This window comes from Mastigoproctus giganteus, chromosome 12 (assembly GCF_048544385.1).
Source record: "Mastigoproctus giganteus isolate SK-2022 chromosome 12, ASM4854438v1, whole genome shotgun sequence".
Lineage (NCBI taxonomy): Eukaryota > Metazoa > Arthropoda > Arachnida > Uropygi > Thelyphonidae > Mastigoproctus > Mastigoproctus giganteus.
The window spans coordinates 38,469,661-38,493,131 of record NC_143586.1 but is presented as its reverse complement, the minus strand read 5'-3'; the positions used below and the strand labels follow the sequence as shown (position 1 = coordinate 38,493,131).

Sequence of the window (23,471 nt, the reverse complement as noted above, 5' to 3'; positions counted from 1 at the left end):
CAGATGTAATTCATTAATATTCAATTTGAGGTGACTGTGGATTAAGCCACATGACTGCTAAAGAAGCAATATATATGGAATTAGTAAACCTCTAGAGAGCATGCCAAAAAAAATCATGAGCAGGAATGCTGTTACACTGATTTCTCTAATCAATATTTTTTTGTGAAATAAAGATAAGAAATAGTTTAAAACTGGAAAAATTTTAATGTTATTCTTTATTTTGATATCACATTAATACAAAATATTTAGTAGCAACAGCCTGCTATCCAAAAAATTATTATCCATTTACTTCACTTTCAGGACATTTGTATTACAAGCAGCAATACAAATTAAAGCCAAAATAAATACAAATTAAAACTTTAAGCGAATATTAGAATATACCATTGCAAAAACCAGCTAAACAAGCAGCAATGCATTTTATATAATGCCATTTTTTAAAAAATATTAAGTAGCATAACCAATCACTAGAAGCAGGCAACAATGTGGGCACACTGCCATCTACATTACACTTACATATGAAATGATATTTGAGATGTTATTGAGGCAGTGTTAGGAGAGTCCAAAAACTGCTAGCTTGGGGAAAGGGGATAGAATGACTAACAGATTACTGGCAGCAACGAGCAGAGGCAAAATTAATTTTTGCAGTATATCTATTGGGACATGCAGCAACTTGAAAAGCAAAGGAATAGGGAATTACAAGGCCTGTTGGGGAGGATCTTCATAGGACAAGCAAATACAGTCGAACTTGGTTATAACAAGCATGAAAATAATGAGATCACGGCTGCAACGAGCAAAAAGCCATAATGATTTCAACTTATGCATATTCCCAAACAATCGCTCACTGTTATAATGAGCATACTACACAGATATACCATATAAAGTTCGGTAACTATGCAATCATTCTTAATTGCTCGGGTAGTCGAAAAAACCCAATTCTTGGAATACACAAAAATGAAAAGGTGTCTTAGCTTATATGACCACTCACATTGGATTAGCGGCCGGTTTATGACCTTTCCCTTTTGGGGGCAGGGGGCTATACAATAGTGCATTGGTGTTCCGCTTGTCGCATTATCCTATTTACAGATTGTCTTGTATTCACTGAACCAAATTTATATCAGGACTTTAAGAACTTTGTATGCATTTTGGGACTTCTAAGAATTTTGGAAATGGGATTTCTAAGAACTGTGTATGTAGTTCACTTTACTGTAATTTTAAAGTAAAATCAATTAGAAATGAACCACTCCTTCAGAAACGTGTCTACTAACAAAATAAAGTGGCTCTCGATTCACAAAAAAGTCGAAATTATTTGTGAGTTAGAACGTGGTGCAAAAAATGTTGAAGTGTGTAAAAAGTTTTCTTTGTCCTTTTCAACAGTATTGATATTGTGGAAGAATAAACATGTTTACATATCGGCACTGGAAAAGAACATAACTGTGAAAAAAAAAAAAAATTTAGAAAGTGCGAGGTTACAAATGTCGCTGAAGCATTGCTTCAATGGTCCACTATACAAAGAACTGTTGGGTTTTCAACAGACGGTCCAATCTTGAAGGCTCAAGTGGAAAAATTTGCTAAAAAATTGATGCAATGATTTTATATGTAACAACAGTTGGCTGGATTGATTTAAAAACCAAATACAGCATAATAATACAAATAATATATAAGTATATAATAATATTATTTTTTTCTCTCTCTAATATTTCTTTTGTTTTTTGTATCTATCTTTTTATCAAATTATTGAGAATTAAAAAAAATAGGAGGTAAATTTCACTCATCGCTGATATAGCGAGTAATGGTTATAATAAGAGAATTTTTTCAGTCCACATGACGCTCGCTATAACCAAGTTCGGCTGTATATGGGCTGTGTTAAAGTAGCTAATAGCAGAAACAGGTACACATATACAGTAGGGCCTGCTTTTTGGCATTCTACTAATACGGCAGTTTTAAATTATATCCATGTTCATTAAGTTCATCGCTTGTTCCGCTTTTCTGGCATGACATGCTCATCAACTGAGTCTAAGAAGGGCATTGGGTGCTATTTTACTATCTGTTATTCAGTCTGTTTACAGCACATGATAGTGTAAACATGTTATTAGGCTTTTATATGCATTCACAAGTGAAAAAAAAGCTATGTTCCACTTTTCGGTGATTTTTGCTTTTTGGCAGGTGTCTGGGACTTAAACCACTGTATGGGTGGGCCTTACTGTACTTGTTCATACACTAATACTAGGACAATGTAAATAAATCTGATGAAGTACTGGTTAAGTCATGAAATACAGACATTACAGGGAGGTCAGAAATATGGTGCCACTCTGACACAGGGGATACAATTTGAATACAGCAAATACAATATGTACAGCAAACACTGAGAGGACAGACAGGAGAGGAGAGAGGGGTTATACTCTGATTAAGCCACAAACAGATTCTAAGGCTGTATACCCAATTGGCAGGGACTATCAGTGTAATGTTGAGTATGTCTAGTATGATCCCAGGGGCTCACATCTGGTGAACACAGGCTTGGTACACCTGGGATCCTGAGCTGGATATCAAGATTCTTCTCTTTCTTGGTGATTCCCTTCTACCCCTGACTCTTGTTCTCTCTCTTTCAGGTTAACTTTTTTTTTTTGGCTGGTGCAGCAAAAGCCCCAGGCTTCCTTGCACCATATGGCTAATAATAATGACAAGAGGCAGGAAAACAAATATGCAGTAAGAATATGTTTTGAGCAAAATAAAAGTAATGAGTATAATAAACAACTGTACAGAAAAATAAAGTGAGCAGTGAATCAGAATGTCCTATCATGGGAGATGGGAGATTTTAACATTCTGAATATTGATTTGTGTGTTAATCACAGCAACAAGACATTTCTGTATATAGTGCATGACTGTTTTCTCTACCAGTTTGTTAGACAGGCAACGTTAGAAAGCAATAGTCTTGACGTGATTATCAACAGTGAATCCTCATGTATTAAGAATCTTTAGATAAAGGAATCATTAGGTGACAATGATTGTAGTATATTGATGGGTTATTTAACCTTCATCTGCTAACATGGTATTTGACACACCACTTTTTGTTAATTTTTTCTGTTATTTTTTTTTAAATGTGGAAAAAAAAATCAAATCCTCCCACTTTTCCTCACCAATATTCTCTAGCGGTTATACAGTATTTTATGCTATCATTTAGACTTACTATGAATTACAAGACATTAAATTTTTGTTTGCAATTTAACAGACACCAAGTGAGCAAAAGCTTCTAAGCACACTCCCATTCCTATGTGGTATCTGTGAGATGCCAGCAAGATGTCCAATTTTGACGTAATGCTTTTATTTCACCAGCTAATTGCGAACAGTTGACAATAATATAAATTTTCACATTGCCAGACACCATGCAAGCATCTGAGTTTCAATCTCGGGGTCAGTGACCTCTAAAATTATTGGTTTCTTTCATTTATTTTCATTCAGTATTTTTTTAATTGGGTTTAGCAAATCATAATTATTAGATTGCCATTTGTTTAATTAGATGCCACACAAGTGTCCTTGTCTGGAAGAGATTCTGCATCCACAAAGGTGATTACAGTGGATTTTAGACAGTTTAGAAATATTTTTTCAGTGGGACCAACTGACATTTACAAATCTTAATGCAAAATTGTAAGTGTTAAGGAAGAAAAACATTGAAGCTAGCCTCCATAGCCTCGGCACCATCAGTACAGGCGTCATATACTTCTTTCAGGTCAAGTTCATGAGCACAAAAAAGGTGGCAATTTTTTTACAAAAATATCAGCTCCTGTTGTAATGGTTTTCAAATCGTCACAGATAAGAATCCCTTTGCACAGCTCACCATTACACAGGTATCGAGCAAATACTGACAGCTACACTACTGACATCAGTGCTATCATAGAGTTGCAAGTAAAATAAGGTGACAACTTAAGTCTGCGAATGAGTTAGTATTAGTATTAGCAATGGCCACATGGCGCAAGAAAGCCTATGGTTTATGCTGCACTAGCCAATAAATAAATAAATAAATAATAAAAATAAAATAATAGGAAGAAAATTTTAAAATAATACATAATTAATAAGAGAAGGAAACAGACAATACATGCATTTCCCTCCTCCCGTAGGTAATTATCCTGACCTTTGAATTTCCCCAAACTGTCAGCCTCTACCACCCATATTATTCCAGTAATTGATAACTCACTGACTAAAATAAAACTTCCGGCAATCCATTCTAAACATCTCCCCACTGTAACTTGAAATTATGACCCCTAGTTCTAGAATTATTTTTATTTTATTTTATTTTTTTTTATGTGAACCCCAAACACGAGAGGTATTAGACCCTATAGTACTTAGTACCGTGCTTGGGTTGGAGGTTGAGAAGACGAAAGAAGATATTTGTTGACATTGGACTTGAACTTCTGTAGATTGTAATTTTCAGGAAATACGTATGAAGGAAGGTTGTTCCAGAAAACGGCAGTTGAATGAATAAATGAGGAAGATGAAAAGTTGGTTCTGTGGGTTTGAAGTTGAACAGTAAATGGATGTTGGCTGGTGGTGGCACGTGTTCGGACTGTTTTGAAAGAGAGAGCAGGAATTATAGAAGCCAATTCAGAAGAACAGTGCCCATGGAAGTATCTGTAGAAGAGGCATGCAGCAGAAACAGTACGTCTATGGGAAAGCGAGTGGAGAGACTCTGTTAGAGATGAATCATTGATTAACCTAACTGCCCCCTTCTGAATGGAATCAAGAAGCCTGAGAGAGGTTTTGGGGGCACCACCCCAGATGTGGGAACAATATTCCATGGCAGGGCGAATTTGCAATTTATACAGAGTGAGCAGCTGTTTGGAAGAAAAGTAGCGCCAAGAGCGAAAGAGAAAACCAAGTTTTTTAGATGCAGAGGAAGCAGTATTTGTAATGTGCTTGTGCCAAGAGAGATTAGAAGTCAGGGTAATCCCCAAAAGAGATATATCATTTTGCCTAGAAATCAGAGTGTCACTAAAGATAAGCATAGGAGCAGAAGAATTCTTTTTGCGAGATATAAGACAAGACTGAGTTTTAGAAGGGTTGAAATCAACTAAGTTGTCTTTGCCCCACTGGAGAATTACCTGAAGATCGGCATTTAAGGAATTGGTAGCAGATTTTCGACAAGTTGAAGCTGATTGAGCAGGACAAGGTTTCTCAAAATGGAAAGTGGAATGCAATGTGCAATCATCGGCAAAACTATGGATAGGATTTCCAGTCAATGGAAGAAGGTCATTAATATACAAGAGGAAAAGAGTGGGGGAAAGAACTGAACCTTGGAGGACACCGGCATTAGTGGAGAAGTTAGAAGACAGAGAGCCATCTACCATCACCCTCAGTGAGCGATCGGAGAGAAAACTAGATAACCAATTACTAAAAACAGTTGGCAAACCATAAGATGGAAGCTTGTTAAGAAGACCTTTATGCAAAACACGATCAAAAGCCTCTGAGATGTCAAGAACAACTACTTGTGTTTCACCGAACCTTTCCATTGAATTAGTCCATAAATGGGTAACATAAGCCAGAATATCACCAGTGGATCGACACTGACGGAATCCATACTGGCGATCGTTGATCAGACGGAAGGTTTCTAGGTAGTTTAAGAGTTGGCGGTTAATTGATTTCTCCATTACTTTAGAAAGAGTAGAAGTAATTGCAATGGGACAATAATTGGATGGGAGGGATTTGTCACCCTTTTTTGGAACTGGATGGATATGAGCAAATTTCCAAGCAGAAGGAAAAACACCTTTGGAATAAGAAAGTGAAAAAAGGCGGAAAAGAATAGGAGTAAGTTCAGGAGCACAGGTTTTGAGAACAAGTGGAGAAATACCATCAGGACCTGGAGCTTTCTTAGCATCAAGATTAATCAAAATCCTTCTGATATCCTTTTGACGAAAGACCACAGGAGGCATTGAATGGAGCGTGTTGTGAATAGTGGGAGGTGTTTTACCAAGATCATTAATACATGAGCTGGAAGAAAAATGGGATGCTAGCAGGTAAGCTTTATCCTTGGCTGAAGTGACAACAGAACCATCTAGTCTGGACAGAGGTGGGAGCAGAGATGGGCAAAAGTTGCGGCCAATAGTTTTGGCAAGAGACCAGAATGCTCGGCTACCATTACGGCAAGTAGCAAGTTTTCTACTCTTAGCCTGTTCAAACTCTAGTTTGGACTGATTAATAACTGCTTTACAATTGTTGCGAGCTTTGGTGTAGGCAGAAAATGACACTGAAGAATTAGAAACAATTACAATATGCCAATTACGATATGCAACATTCTTCTCTTGAACAGCCTTACCACATTTATTGGAAAACCATGGTTTAGATAAAGGACGAGATTTTAAAGTGGAGTGTGGAATAAAGGATTCCATTCCTGCTAGAATAATTTCACTGACACTATCTGAGCAAACGTTGACATCAGAAGTTTTGAAACAGTAATTCGACCAAGTAAAAGAAGAAAAGAAGTCTCGCAGGTCATCCCATTTTGCATTCTTGTAATGCCAAACAACACGAGGTTGCGAATAACCATGAGATAAAGGTTCCATTGGAGAAGAGACAATCACCAAGTTGTGATCTGAAGTGCCTAAAGGAGCTCTCACTTCGACCGTGTACTTAGAAGGGTTGTTTGTGAGAAAAAGATCGAGCGTATTGGCTGTATGATTAGGATTGTCTGGTATTCTTGTAGGTAAATGAACAATCTGTGCTAGGTCATTAGTAATTGCAAAAGCCTCAGCATCTCGACCTGCTGGGTCGGTGTGACTAGAAAATGGAAGCCAGCTGGAGTTGTGAACATTAAAATCACCAAGGAAAATTACCTCACTGTTAGGAAAGTTGGACTGGACAAAGTCGAGTTGCAAAGAGAGGAAGTCAAAGAGATCCAAGTGATTAGTGGAGTTGGGAGAACGGTAGAGACAACAGATGAATTTGACACAATGAGGTAGAGAGATTTTAAGCCAGAGAAGATCAAAGAGAGGAGATTCCAAATTGCCAAGTCTCTGACAGGGAATATCAGAACGAACGTATGCACAAGTACCACCTTTGAGGCGAAAGGAATCGTACAGCAAATAATTTGGGCATCTGAGATGAGCAGTAGTTGAACTGCTCAGAGATGAGCAGTAGGATGGGTTGACCGGAACTTAGCTCTAGAGACTAAACATGGGTTCCACCACTTCAAGCCTCCAATAAGCAAAGCGGTGGTATTTCACCGGTTGATGAGAGTCATCTACCACCTAGTACTGCCTGGTAACATAGAGGGTCGGCAAAAAGGACCAAGGTTCTGTCAGAAAAAGTACATGGGGTTTGGCACACTGCAAGTGGAAATGGACATCGTTGAGATTAGAATTGAGACCACGTATATTTGTGAAATGAATTAGGAAGTGCTTGGGAGATTTAGATCTTTTCACAGATAAGCTTGCTCTATTAGTTTGACAATTCATGGTGTATTCAATGGTAAGAAAAAGTGGGTGGGACATGCTGTATGAAGTAATGAAATTTTTGAATATGGCGTACACGTGGTAAGAATATACCCAGATCCTTGACATAACGTGGCCTCGACAATGCTCACCGCATACACACTACTCGGACTCCCTCCAGTCACTATCTGGCAGAGTAGAGGTAGCACGATTATACACTAGCTGATCCGGAAGCCTCCTAGAAAGTTACCAATAGGTTTGGTCCAGTGTACTAACTAGAGGCCGGCCTGCGAACACCGTTTTAGAGCTGTACCCTCAAAATGTAAGGAATATTGGATCTCGCCACAACGTTCATCATAACCTCAAAAGTCATCAATCATACTGCATGATGAAAGAGATAGGGATGGGTTGACCGGAACTTAGCTCTAGAGACTAAACATGGGTTCCACCACTTCAAGCCTCCAATAAGCAAAGCGGTGGTATTTCACCGGTTGATGAGAGTCATCTACCACCTAGTACTGCCTGGTAACATAGAGGGTCGGCGTTCCTCCATGTGGTGTGGGCGCCACACATCGACCCCTGCTTACGTTGGTTCACACCTGGGCGGTCACCCACCATGTACTTGTGCATGGAGGTTATACCCAGGATTACTAACAGTCCCACCATCATGAAGGTGCAAGCAGAGGATTTGGCTGTCACAGACCATCCGGACTTCGCCAAAATTGGGTCCACTTGACTTGAGTGTCACCCGAATATCAGTTCCATCAGCGTTTTAGACTCCCAGGTAGCAAATACAGCTTGTGTGGCATATCTGAGAGAATGTCTGTGACAACCTCAAGGACCAAGAGCTTTAAAAACTTCAATCAAGTCTCCTCTAAGGTGCCTAGTTTCCATGCATTGCAACCCACATATTCGAAGTCTTTCCTCATAGGGATGCCTTTTTGCCGATCTCACCAGGTGAGTTACCAGTCTTTGGACCCTTTCAACAAGCACAATGTCTTTCTTTAGGTGTGGTCTCCATACTTGAACACAGTATTCCAAGTTTGGTCTAACAATAGCCTTATATAATGGGATTATAATGTCCATATCTTTACTAGCAATTGTTCAATAAATCATCGATAGGACACCATGGTCCTTCCTTGCAACCTGTTTACAATGCTCAGAGAAATTCATGTCTGACTGTATCGTAACACCCAAGTCCCTTTCCCCACTACTGGCTTTAGTTCAACTCCACCAAGTGTATAAGTTATTTTGGGGTTACTGTTGCCCAGGTACAATACCTTACACGTTGCTGGATTAAAGCATAGCTGCCATTTTTCTGATCATTCCTGAAGTCTATCTAGGTCACTCTGAAGAAGCTCTGCTTGGCAGTGGTCATTAACTACTCTACCAATCTTTTCATCATCTGTAAATTTAGACATCATGTCTTCTATCTCTTCATCGATGTCATTTATGAAAACCAAAAACAACAGTGGTCCTAATACTTATCCTTGGGGAACCAGACTTCTTAAGTCAACCCAATCTGAGAAATAACCATTTAGCACAACCCTCTGCCTTCTACCCTGAAGCCATCCAGCTATCCATCTAAGGATTTTCTCTGCGATTTCAACCTGTTCCAGTTCATAAAGTAACTGCTCATGTGGGACTGAGTCAAATGCTTCACTGAAACCCAAACAAACAATGTCGAAATTATTCCCTAAATCCAGCTCTCGAGTGACCCTATCAAAATAGCTAATCAGATTAGTTAAACATGATTTCCTCTTTACAAAACCATGTTGAGTATCCTTCCGAATTCCATTTCTATCTAAACGATCCTGAATTCCACCCTTGATCATTGTATCCATGATTTTCTCTACTACTGAAGTTACACTGACCGGCTGGTAAGTTCCCACTTCGCTCTTAGAACCGCCCATGTGTATTGGAGATACATTGGCACTTTTCCAATCCAACAGAATCACTCCCGAGTCAATGATTCAATGCACTCACTTGCTGCCTCCCCTTAAGATATGCCACCAACCCCAGTAGGTTGGTGGCATATCTTAAGGGGAGTCTTACTGGCCTGTAGGCTCAAAAGTTTTTTCATTAAATAAACATGTGAAATTTCAACATCATTAATTACGTTTTTTCAACTTCACTCCCATAATTTCTCATTGACACAAAGGGTATTTCTTCAGTAAATATCGATGCAAAGTAACCATTGAGTTCATCTGCAACTTCAGTTAGGGTATCTAATATTATCCCACATCCATTACATAAGGGTCTGATTTGGTTTGTCCTTCTCTTCTTTACATTTATATATGTGAAGGATTCCTTATCCCCACTCTTTGCTTTCTTTGTCAGCGATTTCTCATAATTTGCCTTTCCCAGCCTGACCTTTTCTGTGGCACTATTATAGCTGTTTGTAGCTGTTATAGACTTTAGTATTTTTTTTATTGCTCTGTAGCTTTTCCATGCCGACTTTTTCTGCTCATGTAATCTGGCAACTTCCTTATTCATCCAACTTGGAATTTTCCTTGTGCAGTATTTTTTTTAATGGTATATAAGCATTCAAAGTTTCTATGTTTAAGGTTTTAAAGGTATACCATAATTCAATTGTATTCATTCTCTGTGCGATATTTTATTTATTATTATTTTTTTTATGGAAAACACCAAACACGAGAGGTATTAGAACCTATAGTACTTAGTACCGTGCTTGGGTTGAAGCTTGAGAAGATGAAAGAAGATATTTGTTGACATGAGACTTGAACTTCTGTAGACCATAATTTTCAGGAAATACGTATGAAGGAAGGCTGTTCCAGAAAATAGCTTGTTATTTGGTTTTTAGGAGCATTAGCAACTAAGGCCATATTGCTCCGGGATATGCGGTGGTTATTCCCTGAATGACCTTTCCGCATCCTCCGTATTTGGTGGTGACGGGCTCGAACCCCGGTCTAATCAAGAAGCGTGTGTTACGCACTGCTGCTCCTTCCCACCTGGCTACGGAGGCGCCCCCAGAAAATAGCAGATGAATGTATAAACAAGGAAGATGAAAAGTTGGTTCGGTGAGTTTGAAGTTGGCCAGTAAATGGATCTTGGCTGGTGGCAGCACATGTTCGGACTGTTTTGAAAGAGAGAAAGAGAGCAGGAATTATAAAAGCCAATTCAGAAGAAGATTGTTGTTTCTTATTTGGTTTTTAGGAGCATAAGCAACTAAGGCCACATTGCTCGGGGTATATGCGATGATCATTCCATGACCTTTTCGCATCCTCCATATTTGGTGGTCACAGGCTTGAACCCCGGTCTAATCAAGAAGCGTGTGCTATGCACTGCTGCTCCTGCCCACCTGGCTACGGAGGTGCCTCAGAAGAAGAGAACCCATGGAAATATCTGTAGAAAAGGCATGCAGCAGAAACAGTACATCTATGAGACAGGGAGAGAGACTCTGTTAGAGAGGAGTCATTAATTTACCTAACTGCCCTCTTCTGAATGGAATCTAGAAGCCTGACAGAGGTTTTAGAGGCACTGCCATAGATGTGGGAACAATATTCCACGGTAGAGCAGATTTGTGATTTGTACAGAGTGAACAGCTGTTTTTAAGAAAAGTAATGCTGAGAGCAAAAGAGAAAACCAAGTTTTTTAGATAAAGAGGAAGCAATATTTGTAATGTGCTTATGCCAAGAGAGATTAGAAGTCGGGGTAATCCCCAAAAGAGATATATCATTTTGCCTAGATATCGGAATGTAAACAAAGATAAGCATAGGAGCAGAAAAATCCTTTTTGCCAGATATAAGACAAGACCGAGTTTTAGAAGGACTGAAATCAACTAAGTTGCCTTTGCCCCACTGGAATTACCTGGAGATCGGCATTTAAGGAATTGGTAGCAGATATTCGAGAAGTTGAAGCTGATTGAGCAGGGCAAGGTTTCTAGGTTTCTCAAAATGGAAAGTGGAATGCAATGTGCTAACATCAGCAAAAATATGGATAGGATTTCCGGTCAAGCTTCCATCTTATGGTTGTCAAACCATAAGATGGAAGCTTGTTTAGAAGACCTTTATGCCAAACATGATCAAAAACCTTTGTCAAGAGAAACTGCTTGGTTTCACCCAACTTTTCCATTGAATTTGTCCATAAATGGGTAACATAAGTTAGAATATCACCAGTGGATCAACACTGATGGAATCCATACTGGCAATCGTTGATCAGACTGAAGGTTTCTAGGTAGTTTAAGAGTTGGTGGTTAACTGATTTCTCCATTACTTTAGAAAGATTATAAGTAATTGGATGGGAGTGATTTGTCACCCTTTTTAGGAACTGGCTGGATATGAGCAAATTTCGAAGAAGAAGGAAAAAAACACTTTTTTTTGCAATAAGAAAGTGAAAAAAGGCGGCAAAGAGTATGTTCAGGAGCACAGGTTTTGAGAAGAAAGTGGAGAAATACCATATGGACCTGGAGCTTTCTTAGCATTGAGATTCATCAAAATCCTTCTGACATCCTTTTGACAGAAGACCACAGAAACCATTGAACGGAGAGTGTTGGGAATGGTGGAAGGTGTTTTAGCAAGATCATTAATACATGAGTTTGAAAAAAAATGGGATGGTAGCAGGTCAGCTATATCCTTGGCTGAAGTGACAACAGAACCATTTGGTTTTGACAAGGTGGGAGCAGAGATGGGCAAAAGCTGCGGCCAATAGCTTTGGCAAGAGACCAGAATTCTCGGCTACCAATAGAGCAGGAAGCAAGTTTTTTACTCTTAGCCATTTCAAAATCTAGTTTGGACTGTTAATAATTGGTTTACAATTGTTGCGAGCTTTAGTGTAAGCAGAAAATGAAACTGAAGAATTGGAAACAAGCCAATTACAATATACAACGTTCTTCTCTTGAACAGCCTTAGCACATTTATTGGAAAACCAAGGTTTAGATAAAGGACGAGATTTTAAAGTGGAGTGTGGAATAAAGGATTCCATTCCTACAAGAATAATTTCGCTGACACAATCTGAGCAAACGTTGACATCAGAAGTTTTGAAACAGTAATTCGACCAAGGAAAAGAAGAAAAGAAGTCTTGCAGGTCATCCCATTTTGCATTCTTGTAATGCCAAACAATACAAGGTTGGGAACAGCCATGAGATAAAGGCTCCATTGGAGAAGAGACAATCACGAAGTTGTAATCTGAGGTGCCTAAAGGACCACTCACTTCTCCCGTGTACTTAGGGTTGTTTGTCAGAAAAAGATCAAGCGTGTTGGCTGTATGGTTAGGACTGTCCAGTATTCTTGTAGGTAAATGAAAATCTGTGCAGGGTCATTAGTAACTGCAAAAGCCTCAGCGTCTCGACCAGCTGTGTCATTGTGACTAGATAACGGAAGACAGTTGCACTTGTAAACATTAAAATCACCAAGGAAAATTAACTCACTGTTAGGAATGTTGGACTGGTGAAAGTCAAGTTGCAAACCGAGGAAGTCAAAGAGCTCCAAGTGATTAATGGAGTTGGGAGAATGGTAGAGACAACAGATGAATTTGACACAATGAGGTAGAGAGATTTTAAAGCAGAGAAGATCGAAAAAAGGGGATTCCAAATTACCAAGTCTCTGACAAGGAATATCGAAACAGACATATGCACAAGTACCACCTTTGAGGCGAAAGGAATCATACAGCGAATAATTTGGGCAACTGAGATGAGCAGTAGTTGAATCAACAGATAACTGAGATTCTGTCAGAAAAAGTACATGGGGTTTGGCAGACTGCAAGTAGAAATGGACATCGTTGAGATTAGAATTGAGACCACGTATATTTGTGAAATTTGTGAAGAAAAGGTGGGGGTGGCCTTGCTGTGTGAAGTAATGAAATTTTTGGATATGGCATACACATGGTAAGAATATACCGAGATCCTTGACATAACGTGGCCTCAACAATGCCCCCCCCCCCCCGCATACACAATACTCAGACTTGATCCAGTCACTATCTGGCAGAGTAGAGGTAGCAAGATTATACACTAGCTGATCCGGAAGCCTCCTAAACGGTTACCAATAGGTTCGGTCCAGTGTACTAACTAGCGGCCGGCCTGCGAACACCGTTTTAGAGCTGTACCCACGAAATGTAAGGAAGATTGGATCTCGCCATGATGTTCATCATAACTCCAAAAGTAATCAGTCATTCTGGATGATGGAAGAGATGGGGAAGGGATGACCAGAACTTAGCTCTCTGGAGACTAAAAATGGGTTCTTCCACTTCAGGTCTCCAATAAGCAAAGTGGTGGTATTGCACCAGTTGATGAGAGTCATCTACCACCTAGTATTCTCCATGAGGTGTGGGTGCCACACCTCGACCCATGCTTATGTCGGTTCACACCTGCCTGGTCACCCAGTGTGCTTGTGTATGGATGTTATACCCAGCATTACTAACAGTCCCATCATCGTGAAGGTGCAAACAGAGGATTTGGCTGTCACAGACTGTCTGGACCTTACTGAAATTGGATTCACTTGACTTGAATGTCATGCGAATATCAGTTCCATCAGCATTTTAGACTCCCAGATAGCTAGTAATGCTTATCAGGCATATCTGAGAGAATGTCTGTGACAATCTCAAGGACCAATCTACCCAGTCAATAGAAGCTTTGTAGCACCTTAAGCCATCATGATTACCTTTGCTAATATCCTCTCAATATACTCAATTCTTTGCCCTTAACTACTGCTACCTGTCTTTTCATCGACCACTGTAGAACTCTGTGATTGCTTTCTGCTACTGGTTCCTGTACTGTCAGCCCTATTTTGTCATCTGGTTAATGGGTGATGAGGTTCAGAATATTCTTTTCCCTAGTACTTTCCCTTACATGTTGATACAAATAGCAATCATCTAGTTGATTTAAAAATTTTGTCCCCCGTGTAGAGTTTTCTTCCCATTTGCTCCAATGAATTAGAGGCAAATTGAAATCACCCAAAATAAGACATTGATGCTTACTTGCCCATTCCATTTGCATGTAGAGGCTGTCATCATAATCTTCAAAATAACCTGGCCTGTAGATTACTCCCACTCTCATTATATCTTTGCTTCCAACTATCTCACACCATACAGATTCTATACTAGCATGCAAAACATCTGAATCTGGGAAAGCTTTCGTCGCGCTCAGGCTGTTTTTGTTAAGAAGCATGACCCCGCCAACCCTTCTATCTGCCCTAGCCTTCCTAAATACATTATACATACCATACTGAAACTCATCATCCCCCTATCTCTGGGTGATACCACATTTCCGTAAACCCTATTATGTCAGCATTACTTGTCCTAACCAGCAGTTTGAATTCACTCATTTTATTGACAACACTTCTGACATTACTGTATAAACAATTAAGACTTAGTGTTCTTGTATAGTTAACTACCTTGACGCACCCCTTAAATTTATTTAAGCTCACTTCCCTGGCATTAGCTACCTGCTCATTTGAAACATTTCTGCCCTCAGAACTCTGTTCTGAGTTCTGAGAAAAGAAATTTCTCCATAGAGTTCATTGGGAAGAACAACTGAGCAAAATAAAATTCTTCTTTTTACAGTGTCATTCATTAGAGAGTGGCACCCATTTTACTTTTGCTGATTAATTGGGTCCAAATATTGTCTCACACAGATCAGTAGCACAAGGTTATCAAATTTTCACCAATAACGTGAGCAGACAAGCAATGCAAAGTCTCGGGGGGCTCACATCTGGCTTGGCACACCCAGGATCCTGAGCTGGATATCATCATTCTCTTTCTTGGTGATTCCCTTCCACTCTCTCTCTCTCTCTCTCTCTCTCTCTCTCTCTCTGGGCAATTCAAATTTTTTTTTTTTTTTTGCCTGGTGCAGCATAAGCCTCAGGCTTCTTTGCACCATATGGCTAATAATAACAATAATAATAATAATAATAATAACTTACTTTCAGTGCAACTTCTAATAATTCTTTTTTATGACTCACAAACATACATTTCACCAACTAAGTTGTTTTTATGTAATACTTATTTTACTCTTTGAAATAGGCAATGGATTTACTGTTCAAGTTTCGATCTCTTTCAAAATGTCCCATTAACAGAAAGGGGTTTTATACAGTTATTGCTGAGTTTCTGTTCACATATTAAACATAGAGGGATTTTATTCTGCTCATCACCACAATAATAGAAGCCATATTTCAAATATTCATTTTAATAGTGGCGTCACTTTTTTTTTGGTTCTTATTCAGAGCTTATTTGGTCATAGATGGACTCGGTGAATGGTCACGATTACATTCACTACTTGGTCTGTCATATTGAGGCGTTCTTAACTCATCTTTTCTCAGGATTTTCTGTTCTCTCCATAGCATCTAACTTTCTCTTTGTTCCTCTTACTAAAAATTTACCCATGATTTCACCCAAAAATTTACTCATGAATATAAAAAAAAAAATAGTTATGCAGAAAAACCACCGTGTCATTCCGGCATAGACTCACAACACAAAGCGTTTTGGGGACTCATATCTACTGTATATCCATATTACTAAGAGGGGAAAATAACTAAAAACTGGCTGCATATTCGCTTCGATACAGTCAGTATCCAGTTGCTTAGTAATTTTTGTAAACAGGACTTGTTGGTGAATAATTACCATACACACCCAGTTTCTCCCCTCAGCTGGAGATGCAATAAAAGAGTAATCCAGTAGAACACTAATTACAAACAACTACCTCTGGATGGGAATACGGCTACTGTTCATCAAGCGTGATACATCAATTATAAAGTAAAGTTTCTTAAACAACAGCACATGACATCCTTTCGTCAACTAGAAGTTGCATTTAGGATAGTAAAAATTGCTAAGGGCTAAACTAGACCAAAATATACATGAATTGACAAGAGATTTTAAGGAGAAATCACACGACTTCACTTTGGCACTGTGATAGGCCGGACATTTTTTTTTTTTTTTTTTTTTTTTTTTTTCATTTATTGAGTAAAGTGGACCCTAGCCAAAAAAATATCTGGCAAATCCGCCATACATATAGAAATAGTATAATACAGTATACAATTATTAACAATACAAATTTCACATTCACATTACAAATCAACTGTATTGTGCAATGGTCATCCCCTCAGCTACAGCACAACAACTTGATAGGCCAGACATTTTGGTTTTATTTTCTCAAAACATTCTAGGGCATCAGATATAAATACATGGTAAAATCTCACAATTAGCTGACATTTTACTAAAAATTGAGCACATGAAAATCTGCCATTTTGGATAAAACACCCAAGGTTACCCCAAGGGGTACACACACCCCTGGTTGAGAACCATGGCAGTAACAAGAGCCAAGAAAAAAATGAAGACAAACAGTGATACATTATCATTTCATGTGTACAATATTTATTACAAATATATACTTGCAGAAATAATAATAATTTATTTTTTCATTAAAAAAAGTTTGAAGTGTTTTCTTAAATATTGTATAAATTTGTTGTTTTAAAATAATGCCAATTTTTGTGTAATAAATATCTCCACCAATTTAAATTTGGCAGTACCTAATAGTTTCATTTTTCCATTTTGTGGTACCAACATATTTTAAAATTTTAAGCAAAATTAATACACTTAATACACTTTTGTCTCATTATAACTAATCAATATTTTTAGTGGACAAAAAATACAACATTTAGAAAATTTTAAATTATCATTTAAAAAATTAATCAATTTAATAAATATTATAGTCTACTGGTAAACGATGATGTATTAGTGTAATATAAGCAGCAAAATTTAAAACACTCTACTTTTTTTTCAAATACTAAAGTTGTCTGTCAGACCATGCAATGTTGCTTGTGTTACTTTTTAAAACCAGACATACTACTGCTGGGTTAAGAAAGATCAGACAAATTATTAGAACGGAAGGACAGATTATGTGAGGTTTTTTTTTATTTTTTCCTCCTTTGGCTGATGCTTCATAAGCCTGCTTCCTTGCATCATTTGCCACTACTAAGTCTAATAAATGATTAATAATAAATAGACAGGTAATGATTTTATTCTGGTGTAAAAAGTGTAGGCAATTTGTATTAATCTTAATACATTACTACCAGTTTTCTTATTGTGGAGCTCTGAAGTTCATTTTTTTAATTTATTTTTTATTATATTTGGTTTGTTTATTTTATTTTATTTTTATTTTTTGTAAAAAAGGAATTGGTACCTAGTTCTTTCCTACCCAAAGGTAAGCATATATTTAATATTTCAGCATTCAAAAGTTATAATTTATCTTTCTTACCTTATGAGTTTCAGCAAATGATAATCGAAGAGGCTTATGCATTGTTCGGTAACCCCTTCTGTTCTTGGTAGGAGAAATAAATTTTGGGTTTCCCAATGCTCCAAAAATGGCATTACCCCACATATAAATTCTAACTGTCTTTTTTGTTCGTTCTGTAGCACACTGGAATATAGGCATATTTTCTTCTTCTGCCGGATCTCTCTCATGAATAAGCTTGACCATTGATCTACTACTAAGTTTCCACATTAAATGGATGCATTCCTTTGTTTTTAATATAGCAGGCAGCTGATACTGTTTAATAGCTGTAACATTATTTAACCAAATTCTTGATGCATAGCCTGAAGAGGATAAAAATGATGAGAAGGATGCAACAAGCATTTTTATTTTATAAATGGTGTTGCAAATTGGTGGCAAAACTTGAGTTATTAAGAATGCATTATAACATTAGTTATCCAGAATCCTTTTGCAAAATGATGGAACTCAGATAATTTCCTACAAAAAAAAAATTTAAAAATATTTAACAAAAATAACTAAAATTTGTTTAGTGATATATGCATCACACATTTTTAATTGGTCACATAAATCAATTTATGCTGCCCCTATGGCATTGGGCTAGAATTTTGCAACTGTGGCCTCTGCATGTCATAAAGAATAGAGGAAAGATGTTGGCATCAGGAAGAATATTCAGCTGTATGCATGCTATTATACAATTATGGATCTTGTGGAAAAGAATGGGTCGTATAGAGCCCAAATGATCCCAGGTCAAAAAAAAAAGGATGATGGGGACCCAGTCCAGCTGTAGAATGGTTAAGCCCATTAGATTGAGCTTACAGAAGATGGCTTACAGAAGTACCAGCAAGGAGGAGAAGAGGGGGGGGGGGGGGAGTTTGAAATTAAGTTGAATGTAGAATGTGGTGTGCATGATTGGGAAGGCAAGGGAATTAGTTGATATTATGAGGTAGAGAAGAGAAGAGTAGGGATTATATATGTTCAAGAAACTAAATGGAAATAAAAGGTAGCAAGACAGTTAGGGAAAAAAATACAAATTATACATCACTGGTGAGAGTAAGAAACAGAATGGCATGGAAATTTTTTTTTTTTTGGCTGATGCTGTATAAGCTTCCTTTCTTGCATCATATGCCCGTACTAATGCTAAATGATTCTGAGTATGAAGTTTAAGAATAAGGGGGTTGAAATAAATATGAAAGTGATGATGCAAATCTGGTAGAGGGCAAAGAACAAGTTGTGCCATGTTATGTGCCACAGAGTGGGCAGTGGAAGAGACACATTGGCCAAGGAGGAGCATGAGGACAAGGAGTAGTATGACTCAGAGGAGATAAAGGAGAAAAGGAGAGAAGATCGTTATGGGAAGATTTGAATGGGCATGATGGGAGAAGTGCATGGGAAATAAAGATAGTATAATGGAGACAAAGTGTATGGAAAGAAGAATGAGAGAGACAGGATAACCGACAGACACCACACTAAAATCATATGCTGAGACATATGATTTAAGGGTGGTTGAAATGTAGAATGATTAATAATTACTAGTATCAGAAAAAGTAAGTGAATGATAATTGGTAGTACGGTGATCACAGAAGTAGTGGTAACATAGAATAGGCTTTTTGTTATGCATATTATGGAAGGAAAATATCACATATTAAATGATCTAAAATGAATATTTGGAAACTAAAGGTGGAGGAGACAATGTCTGTTAGATTCCAGGAGACCATTAGAAAAAGGAGAGTACAGGGAGTTTGGTGAAAAGGGAATGATAAGTAAGAGGTGGATGATATAGTGGATATAATAAAAGGAATAGTGGAAAGTATAGGAAGAGAGAAGATCTAGAGAGATATTCCGTGAGGAATTAGAATATTCAGGAGGCTGTAAAAGAGATGGAAAAGTAGAGAACAGGAATTGTGAAAGCAGTGTAATAATCATATGGAGAAATCAACAAATATAGCAAGGGAGGCTGAGTGAGAAAACTGGAACAGAAACCTTCAGCTTTCTGTTCATTTAAAAACTTATGAATAGAGAAAACATGACTGATGCATTGGAGAGTGCAGAAAACAACCCTGAGAAAATAAAGCGAGTTCGCAAGAGAAGGAGGCAGGAGACCAACCAGGGTGAAGAAAAGTATGGGGACTATCAGAGATTGTAACAATGTTGGAAGCATTACCAAAGGAGTAAAGAGAAAGTAGTCATGGGAATTTAGTAGGAAGGAACATATGACAGAGGAAATACCACAGGGATGGAAGAGCAACTTCGTAGCAATTTATGAATAGAAGACACACTGGAATGTGAAAATTATATTAAATATAAAATTATATTTTTCAGACAAGCAAAAATTGTGTGAAGTTTTGTTTGTCTGAATTTGAAAGAAGCATTTGTACAAAAACTAAGATGAGAATGTTGATACAATTAGCAGGGGTATCAGAAAAATTGAGAAAGAGATAGAATGTATGAGTAAGTGCATGATAAAGTACAAGTAAAGGCCTAAGAAAAGAGAATGTAGGGGAGACCAGAAAAGCAAGATTAAAGAGACTTCAAAAGTAGCACTGAGGCTTTTTAAGTAAATATTGATTTACTTAAATTATGACAGAAATCAATTTATGTGATCAGTAAAGAATAATTAAATAATTAATAATAAAAAAAAGTAAAGTGCAGCCTTTATCAACCCACTGCAGGATGGAAGCCTCCTCAACAATTCATGTTGAGGGAAATGGACCATAATCTGCCACGCTGGTCCAGTGCGGGTTGGCAGCTTGACCGTATTCAGCAGTCAGGGGCTTGAACCCCGGTCTACTCAAAGAGCGTGTGCTACTGCACTCCCGCTCCTGCCCACTCGGCTACGGAAAATTCAGTTACAATTTTACAATATGAAATTAAAATATATTTTGAAAAGTTTTCTGTTTGCAATCTTTTTGAATCCATTGGAGCAAAAATCAAATGTATTGATAATCAAAAGCGGTGTTTGAAATATAAACTTATTTGAATCCCCTTCAAGCTTCAAAAATATGCATCACTGGGTAGTTGTCCTACACACTGATAGGGCCGATATAGATAGGTACAAGAGACAACCTCTGCAGTAGCCTACTGGATAATGACTTTTGATTTTTAAATAGTGGATAAAAGTCTTAAAATATATTTTAAGAAAGGTGTGTTTTTTTGTTTTGTTTTTTCGTCTTACAATCATTCCCAAATTTAAAGAACTTTGTGAGACAAAAAAACAAAACAAAAAAAACACACCATTCTTCACACTAGTAGCCTATGAGGTGCAATTGATTGTATACTCAAATAGTGACAATTTATTATTCAGTTATTTTTCGTGTCGGTCTGAAAATGGTAATTGTGAACAACAATAAATCAGTCTGAGATATAAATTTTTAATTTTGGACATCTACCGTCCCGACACTGCGCATTTTAAGCGACTATATCTGATTAGGATGTGAGGAACCGTGGTTATTTCTCAAAGCCATATGGGGTTCGCAAGCAAAAAAAGTTTGACACTGGTCTAGAACACTGTGTCGGTGAAAATTTGTCAATTTTTTTAGATTACTTTATTGTTGTTCTAATTAATAAACAGCACAAATTTCGTATTTCATAACGTGATACCTATAAAAATTTAAACAATTTTTTAACCAAGATTAAATGTCCCGTAATTATTACCCTTATGTGGCATGCCAACATGTGACAAGTGCACCTAACAACACAGTAACAAAAGGAAGATGAGGGGGGAGAAAGTTAAACAAGTTATAATTTTGAAATGAATGAAAATTTGTCAAATATCAACATTCAGCTAACATAAAAATATTTTTTAAAAAAATCTGACAATAAAAACAAACAGTTACATGTAGTTGTAGTTAAAATCCATCTTAGATCAAATATATTACGATGCATAGCGAATAATATACACTATATGTTTCATATGAAAAATGCATTGTCCCTAGAATGGAGGGCACTAGGACAGGTCGGGATTTTTCGGGATGGTGTGGGGGAGTCCGTGGGGGGGATAGTTAGAATTAGACTTCTTTTTGACCTAGAATTGTTTTTCCACACTATAAAACTTATATCCTACAGCGACACATTTTACTTAGCTGTCATCAGCGTAACCACACCACAGTAACTACTCTGTGAGCGTAAATTTCCAACATATCTTTCTATCAAGATAAAGTTAAATATTTCCTTCGTGACATGAAATTTAATGTCACGAATGTAAAATTTAATTTAAAATTTAATATAAAATTTAATATTTTCTTCGTGAAGAAGTTTGTCATAAAAACTGTCATATTAGGGCCAAACAAAAACTAACTTACGTGCTCGTGTCACGTGTATTATGCCCATAAATTGCATGAGTTCCCTGGTCGATTTGCTTATTTTTGGTAGACGAAAACCCCAAGTTTTCGGGAAAAATAAACCTTTACATCAAGAGGCGGACTGCCCATAAGACTTTTTTTTTTCTTTTTTTTTTTTAATGAAAACCCAAAACACGAGAGATATTAGAACCTATAGTACTTAGTACCGTGCATAGGTCGGAGGTTTATTAGGATGAGAAGAAGAAAGAAGATATTTGTTGACATTATACTTAAACTTTTGTAGACTGTAATTTTCAGTAAATAGGTATGAAGGAAGATTGTTGCAGGAAATGGCATTTGAATCAATAAACGAGGAAGTTGAAAAGTTGGTTCTGTGAGTTTGAAGTTGGACAGTAAATGGATGTTGGCGGGTGGCTGCACGTGTTCAGACTGTTTTGAAAGAGAGAGCGGGAATTATAGAAGCCAATACAGAAGAACAGTGCCCATGGAAATATCTGTAGAAGAGGCATGCAGCAGAAACAGTACGTCTATGAGACAGCGAGTGGAGAGACTCTGTTACAGATAGTAGTAGTAGTAGTAGTAGTGGTGGTGGCATGTGATGCAAGAAAGCAAATGTATGAGCTTATGCAGCATCAGCCAAAAAAAAAAAAAAAAAAAAAATCACGCCATTCCCTCCAAATGCCTGTCCAGTTCCTCCTTAAATTTATTCAACCTATCAACTTCCACAACGACAGATTGAAGTTTGTTCCAGCAATTAACAACCCGCTGGCTAAAGGCAAATTTCCGCACATCTATTCTACATCTGTCTTTTCTTAATTTGAATTTATGCCCCCTTAGGTTCGTAATCTGAACAAGTGGAAGGATCCCATCAGAATTCAGCGTGCTCAACCCATTCAAGGCCTTATATACCTCAATCAGATCACCGCGCAGGTGCCTAGTCTCCAGCCACTTCAATTTTCAGAACTTAAGCCTCTCTTGGTAAGAGGATCCCTTCATTCCCCTCACCTCTCTGCCCTCTTTTGAACAGAATCAAGAAGCCTGAGAGAGGTTTTGGAGGCACTCCCCCAGATATGGGAATAATATTCCATGGTAGGGCGAATTTGCAATTTGTACAAAGTGAACAGCCGTTTGGAAGAAACGTAACGTCGAGAGCGAAAGAGAAAACCACGTTTTTAGCATTAGCATTAGTAGAGGCATTTGATGCAAGAAAGCAAGCTTATGCAGCATCAGCCAAAAAAAAAAAAAAAACCAACTTCCACTTCACCCCTCTGTTCGTTCAAAATACCTGTCCAGCTGAGCCTTAAACTTATTTAGGCTATCAACCTCCACCACAAGGGATGGAAGTCTGTTCCACCAACCAACCACCCCCTGGCTAAAGGCAAATTTCCGCACGTCTATCCTACATCTGTCTTTCCTCAATTTGAATTTATGCCCTCTCAGGTGATTTTTCTGAGCTAGAGGAAGAATCCCATCAGATGCAGAGGAAGCAATATTTGTAATATGCTTGTGCCAAGAGAGATTACAAGGCGGGGT

The 23,471-nt window shown here is 37.8% G+C and overlaps 1 protein-coding gene across 3 annotated transcripts in view; it reads right to left on the bottom strand.

The window, feature by feature from the left end:
• LOC150076909 (RCC1-like G exchanging factor-like protein) overlaps window positions 1-21,527 on the bottom strand; it is a 161,805-nt gene extending 140,278 nt beyond the window's left edge. For 2 of the 3 annotated variants that reach the window (XM_090386026.1, XM_090386028.1), the window contains exons 1-2: window positions 21,292-21,378; window positions 17,626-18,117 (exon numbers count right to left, since the gene is read on the bottom strand). In XM_090386026.1, coding sequence (XP_090242152.1) covers window positions 17,626-18,003 — 378 coding nt within the window. In that variant the 5' untranslated portion in view covers window positions 18,004-18,117; window positions 21,292-21,378. Of the gene's footprint in view, window positions 1-17,625; window positions 18,118-21,291; window positions 21,379-21,473 lie in introns of those variants that run through there. The other variant, XM_090386027.1, reaches the window with a different exon arrangement.
• Between the last annotated feature and the right edge of the window lie 1,944 nt (window positions 21,528-23,471).